A 7,178-nucleotide genomic window follows, 5' to 3' on the forward strand; every position below is an offset into this window, starting at 1 on the left:
CAATTTTCGTGATATAATTGAAATTAAGTTTGTTTTTTTGTTTGTAAAACACAATAATATATTTGAGATATAATATTTATTTATATAACTTAAAGAAAGATAACATATGTTTTAACATTAATTGTTATTTTTAAATAATATTAACTTTTTTATATATTATATTTTATTTTATTTTATTGATTGATGTGAAATATATTTAGCGGTGACGTGTCTTGTGAATGGAGGGAGTGAATGATGTGGAAAAAAGGGATGAAAGATACAAATGGCAAGATGGTCTGAAACGGTCCGTTACACATCGCTTTTACTTATTAGCCGAATTTTGGATACAGCTCACCGTCACCGCTTCCCTCAACTATATACATTTATATTCTGAGAAAATATTCTTTCTTTTTTTTCAGAAGAAAAACCCTTTTTGTACTAAAATTGGAAAGAGTGATGGAAGAGGAGACAAGCAGAGTGAGTGATGTGAAGGAGAAGGATATGAATATGAATGGTGGAGTAGGAGTAGAGGTAGTGAAAGAAGAACCAGTGATATTTGTTGATGAAGATGAGATTATTGGAGATTTTAGTTGTTCAGTTCCAAAGCCTCTGGATGGGTTACGTGATGTGGGTCCACCACCCTTTTTGAAGAAGACGTTTGAAATGGTGGATGATCCGAATACAGACTCTATAATCTCATGGAGTAACAATCAAAACAGCTTTGTTGTTTGGGATCCTCACAACTTCTCCATTCATCTTCTACCTAAACACTTTAAGCACAACAACTTCTCTAGCTTTATCCGCCAGCTCAATACCTATGTATGTTTCTGCTTCTTCTAATTTCCCAATTTCTTTTGTCAACTAGTAATTTCTATTTTTGGTGTTTGTAGCGTTTCAGGAAAATTGATTCAGACAGATGGGAATTTGCAAATGAGGGTTTTCAGAAAGGGAAGAAGCATTTGCTGATAAATATCAAAAGGAGAAAGCAGTATCCACAGCAAGGAGGAGGAGGAGGAGGAGGAGGAACAGTAAAATCTTGGCTAGGAGGTTGTTGCAAGGATGAGGCAGCAGAGATAGAAAAGCTGAAAAAGGATCACGACACATTGAAGATGGAAATCCTCAAGTTAAAACAACAACAAGAGAATACAGATAGCTATTTAGCTAGTATGAAGGAGAGGTTACAGAATAGTGAAACTAGACAAAAATATATGGTGATCTTTATGGCAAAAACATTCAAGAACCCTCTATTTGTTCAGCATCTCATTGACAAGATGAAACAGTGGAGAAAAAAGAGGAGGTTGTGTGATGAAAATACTAGTGTTGTTTCATTTCAAGAGGAATACACAACAATTAAGTCTGAAATACAAACACTCTTCTCTTGTGATGAATCATCAAACACTACTACTCCAGTTGAGGTACAAGAAAAAAGTCCAGACATGGTATCTGAGAACTACATATTGTGGGAAAAGCTCATGGAAGATGACATGATTTGTGAGAATGGAGCAGAAACAGATAAGTATCAAAGTGACATTGTTCTTGAACTTGAGGATTTGATCTCAAAGCCATCTGAGTGTAAGTGTATGCATGCCTTAAATTAAGGAGGAAGTTTGTTTGTTTGTTGAGCGATCCAGATGGTCCAACAGCTAGCTAGCTACTATAAAATTCATCATGCTCACAGATAACTAGGAAGCAGCTTTGTTCAAGAGTCACTGTTTATCAGTTGGTAGTAACTAACAATGTATAAAGGTTTTTACAGAAGAAGAAACAAACTTATAAGGTTAAGTAGTTTGATAGGGGTTTGGTGCACAGGAGAATATTAATGTAGAAACAGAATCTGAATCTTAATTCCCTGCATAGTATATTAGCATTAGTAATATAATATATGCTCTTCTCTTCCTCTGCTTTAATTAGCAGTAATACGTACAGTTTCTCACCTTTGATGTACATATGGAGTTGGTCTCCCACACTATTTGTTTACCCTCCAAGGGTGAGAGGATTCATAGTTGCATGAAAAAACGTTGGAGAAATTAAATAAATGATCCTGCAAAGGCTTTATGTTACTATTGGTGATCTTTTGTGTTACTTTTACAGTCTCCTATGAAAATTGGGAGGTACTACGATTTTCCCCTTTACTTGGTTATAAGCAAGAACAACATATACAGCATTTCTTGAATTTTACAGTGCTATCATGAAGAATGTTGAGGTCCTCAACACTATTAATCAAATTTAATATTTATAAACATTCAGAAATATAGTTTGCATTTCTCCACTAGTTAGTTTTCACCTGTAGATGGATGGATGGATGGACGGAAGGAACGGGTCAATGCCTTGTTGTTTTCCCCCTTAGACGTAAATGCCTTGTTGGAGTGGTACCTAAGACACTTTGTCACTTTCTGAGTTCACATTAGAAAAAATGGAAAAGGCTATTACACATAATTTGCCGCGCAGTTTATCGGGTGGATACCTACCACTCGAGTTAGTCATAGGCCAACAACCACAAACACCATATTCACTACTGACAGCTTTCAAAGCACAGTTTAAAGAGTGAGGCGTGCACCAAAATTTGGTACTGAAGTATGAGGGCTCGTTGGCAAGGTGACAAGATCTCATATACCTTAGAATTATCACCTTATCTTAAGGTTCATCTTGTCTTTCACAGCATGCTTAAGTCATACCATAAAGACAAGGATGATCCCAATCGAAGTTAGTTAAATTGGGCATCAGTTATCATCATCGTCTCACATGATCGGGAAATTGAGGGTATCATTGACTACTAGGACAGGTGAAAACAAAGGCAGAAAGCCACATCCACGTACATTGGGCATCAGTTATCATCATCGTCTCACATGATCGGGAAATTGAGGGTATCATTGACTACTAGGACAGGTGAAAACAAAGGCAGAAAGCCACATCCACGTTCCTTGTACACTAGAATAGGGAAATCACTGGAGAAAGCCACATGAGAGCGATATGAAGACCTGTGGCAATTCAAAGCGAGAGTTTATTCAATAACAATGCATCGCGGTCATCACAATATCATGTGGGGGAGAGTGTGATGACCCACCATATCATCATGCCACTTAAGCGCTACATGATAAAAAGTTGTCCATTAGAAAGATTAGTCCTCGGTGGAATATTCTAGAGATATATAGAGATTTCCTTCGGAAGAACTTAGATTTTCATGGAAGGTCCTTGAAATATTTTAGAATAGGGACATGTGCACAATTTATATTTTACAAATTAACCTCTAGGCAAGTAGTATAAATAGAGTGACATTCATTTGTAAAGGCATCAAGCAAATTTTCCAAGTCTTGAGAAACATAAAAACTTCATTTGGTAATTCTCTTGTGTCTTTCTTTAATTCAACATTCCCTTAATGATCTAGTTTTAAAAAGACATACTTGACCATGCAAGATCATGAAAACTTTGTGAGCGAGTTGTCAAGTGTCATATGATGTACTTAGTGAAAGTCTAAGTTCGTGACAACATGTTATTAGAATAAGGTTAATACTAAGGAAATAACAAATGAGGGAGACATTAATGCTTCTAGCACTGCCAACGTTCGACTGGATGCTAGGGAGTTGTACCAAAAGGGAAGAAAGAATCATAAGAAGAATGAGGAACTGTTGTTTGACCCTACACCAAGAGAAGAACTGATATCTCACTCACATTCGGCCACTGAGGCAAGTGATGACAAACATGAGGAGTTGCCCACAAACATCACACCTAGAATAGAGTGGATCACGAGGGTTTACACGGTAAGGCAAGTTGTAAAAGTTTTTGGAAAATGTTTGTGCAAGATCGATGATAAGTTCAAGTCTCTTGAAGATTTTACCCTTGAAGAGAATGCCAAAATCTGAAAAGAGATGTAGGGACGTAAGCATGGAGAATTGGAGATAAGTGAAACCATTACTTCCTTGGTGTGCCGGCTCATGGAACATTAAGCACTAATGAGATGTGAAGGCCAAGATGGAGGCACTAGAGGGGAAGATTGAAATCGAAGGGTCCACGACATCTCACAAAGACAGGGAGGCCAAGGTTGAGGCTCCCAAGCCATTAATGTTCAAAAGATCCATACTCGGATCGATACCTACCTCCAACAACTCTTGGTTATGGAGCGAGAAGGATCTTTTATGGTGCCCGTGGTTAAGGTGCCAAAAATGAAAGAAAAAGCATAATTATCGGCCATGCACCTTGTGAAGGGCCTTAAGAACGGAGAACTGATGTTCATAGGCACCATTGCAAGTGTGGATGAAGACAATGGTTCCCAAGGGACATTGCCACCATTCATAGAAAAGGTGCTTGAAGGGAAAAAGGATGTAACGCCTAAGGAGTATTGATGTGCGGCATTTGAAGGCACATTTAATGCATTTAACAAGGAATAAATGTTTGTGCTTAAGCAATAATAGGGGGCTTTAATAGTTTTTCTACTGTGTCAAGGCAGGAAATTAGCGAAAAAGGAAAAGAATGCAAAATAAAGCAAATAGCTGCAAAATAGACACCTGATGGAAGGTATGACGGGTCGTCACAACCATGATGGGCCGTCACCTCCATCGTCAAGCTTAAACAGAAGAGATGCTAAGAAAAACAGTTATGACGACAAATCTAACGGACCGTTGCACAACTGACAAGCCGTCATTCTCATCGTCAGAATGGGCTATTAAACATCAGCACTGGATAGCACTAACAGTGTGAGTGACGGACCGTCAAGCATATGACGGGTCGTCAGACCCACCGTCAGGCGGACCTCAAAAAACAGCATTTTGAATTTTAAATTTCCTATTTACTAAGACTATAAGTACCAACTTTTAGATTTTATTTTAGTATTTGATTTTGGAATACGTGATGTGTCACGTATTTACGATCATTTCAACATTCAAAATGGTGAATTAGTGTGCATTGGAAGAATGTTTTTGTAGATATGATGTGTGTTTTGTTTATTTTGTAGGAAATTGGCGTCAGTCATGATTTTTGGATTGGTCGACAAGTTTGCTATGAAAAATTGGCCAAGTATGGGTTCACGTGGGCTTTCATGGATTGTGGACCAGTCACATCCCGTGGTAGTGCCTCGTGAAAATCTTACTGAAGACTGTGTTGAAGAAATTGTTTGAAGTGCATCCCCACGACACCCTTCACAAGGCGTAGAGGTTTGCACGAGCCGTGAAAGGCGTCTGTGAATGGTGAGCTAAAATTGGATCCAAGAAAGTGCAAAGGAAAACTCCATGAGCCCAATCACAAGTCATTTACAGTTCCACGGATCGTGAAAGTGGTGCTTGAAGAGACAGAATTCAAAGGAAAAGTTAAAGGGGGTTTCAACGATACAGTTAACAGACAGTTGTGTCCTGAATAGACCGTAAAAGATGATATCTATGCAGCAGATTTTCAAAGAAGAAGACCACGACTTCACATCACGGAGCGTGAATAGCTCCACGGCTCGTGAAGAGCTTTTGTGACATGCGCCAACGCAGATTTCCTAGTTGGTTTAAGATTAGTTTCTTACTTCTATAAATATCCGAATTTAGTATATTTTTAGGGTTACACTTTTTATTATCAGTTTGATTATTATTGTGAATGACAATGGAAGACGTACCCTACTACTTTTTGAGATTGATTCTTGAATTACAATTTCAATTTTCATTCTTGATTCGTGGTTCGTGTGTGTGATTCAAGGTTTACTTCTTCATTCGCGTAGGTATTGATTTATGAATTCTACACAAATTCTTATTCCTTTTACTTAAAATTATGAGTAGCTAAGCCCACAACTAGGGTTTTGGGCACCATGACAACATAATGAAGTAGGCAAACATGTAAAGTGATTATCGTGATTTAGCTTGCATGTATTGTGATGTTCTTCTTCTAAAAGTCTTTCTTAATGAGTGCATGCATTGGGAACCTGCCTGTATTCATTGTTTTTCCGAGAGGGAGGTAGTGATTAGGAAAAGATTATCACAACAGTAATTCGGAGGAACAAAACTTCGTCTAAATTACTTAAGCCCGGGAGGGAATAGTATTCTGAGATCCAGAGCGAGAGTTAGTAAATCATACATTCTGAGACCGAGAGGAGATGAATGAAATGCATCTAAGAAGGACCGGGGGTGAATTAGATGTTACATAACTCGCTAGATTTTACATGCAATGCATTGAAACATTATCATTAACACGATTAGTCTGCTGAGTTAAACGTCATGGGAAATACAATCCTAGCTAAATTTACATATTTTTCACAACTTAATCGTTAGTTACTTTGCTAAAACATCATTATGTGTTACTAAATCAATCAGTAAAACCCCCCCATTTTATTTTATGCACTTTTGTTTTTGGGAAGTAGAAACTACAATTGAAAAGTATTTGCTAATAGACTTGTTTCAACCTATTTTCTGTGGGATCGACCCCGACTCTTAGTTGGGTAAATAGATCGCTAACGATCGTTTATATTTCTTTCGAGAAGTATAATTGAACTTTATCAATACGCAGAGCGCAGTATTGCTTGAAGAAGTTTTTTTTTGAATGAGAACCTTGAATTGTGAAATCAAAGTGATGATTGTTTCATCTTTTGTAAGTAACTATTTCTTGGATGAATGCAATTAATTTCACTGTCTTCATAATCATGAGTGGCTAAACCCAACAACCTAGGGTTGTGGAATCCATGACGACTTGACCTAAAATTAGAGTTTTGTACGGAATAATTTGAGTATTGCATTGTGCATCTTATTAATTCTTTCATATTAACCGATTTCTAATGGTTGCACATTAGAACTTGCCCTGAGTTTGACTTGTTTGAGTAAAAAGTGTAAAAATTGGGAAAAAAAATTAACAACAATAATTCACACTGTAGATTCGTCTAATAGTTAATGTTATAACAAGATTAACTACTTTGAGTAATTATTATTGATAGAAACGAAATATTTTTAGTTCGAAAGAATAGAAATGGTATCCATTTAAGATGGTCGAGAAACGCTTAAGTGTATTAAACGATTGATAATCTAATGTATATGCAATGCAAAGAGTTATTCTGTGTTAACCCGAGTATTGGTTAAATAATATTAGTGAACACAAACCTAGGTAATTCTCTCATAAATATTCAATTCAAGTTATTGCGAATAGTCTTTTGTTACATTTTGAGATTGAAAACTACATCCTAAAATTTTCCATATTTCCCACTTTGTTTTGGAAATAAATAACTAACAGTAAAATAACTG

The 7,178-nt window shown here is 36.8% G+C and overlaps 1 protein-coding gene across 1 annotated transcript; it reads left to right on the forward strand.

The window, feature by feature from the left end:
- The first annotated feature begins 324 nt into the window (after positions 1 to 324).
- LOC129892112 (heat shock factor protein HSF30-like) lies at positions 325 to 1,601 on the forward strand. The gene is made up of 2 exons (XM_055967658.1): positions 325 to 798; positions 870 to 1,601. Exons 1-2 carry the CDS (start codon positions 436 to 438, stop codon positions 1,575 to 1,577), a joined length of 1,071 nt encoding a protein of 356 aa, XP_055823633.1. The 5' UTR covers positions 325 to 435; the 3' UTR covers positions 1,578 to 1,601.
- The last annotated feature ends 5,577 nt before the right edge of the window (positions 1,602 to 7,178 follow it).

This window comes from Solanum dulcamara, chromosome 6 (genome assembly GCF_947179165.1).
Source record: "Solanum dulcamara chromosome 6, daSolDulc1.2, whole genome shotgun sequence".
In the NCBI taxonomy this organism is placed as follows: domain Eukaryota; kingdom Viridiplantae; phylum Streptophyta; class Magnoliopsida; order Solanales; family Solanaceae; genus Solanum; species Solanum dulcamara.

What these genes read in the sequence shown, in the direction of transcription:
- LOC129892112 (XM_055967658.1), top strand. Translation starts at nt 436, where the DNA reads ATGGAAGAGGAGACAAGCAGAGTGAGTGATGTGAAGGAGAAGGATATG. An exon ending in TCCGCCAGCTCAATACCTAT is followed by an intron (nt 799 to 869) that starts GTATGTTTCTGC and finishes TGGTGTTTGTAG; the next exon opens with CGTTTCAGGAAAATTGATTC.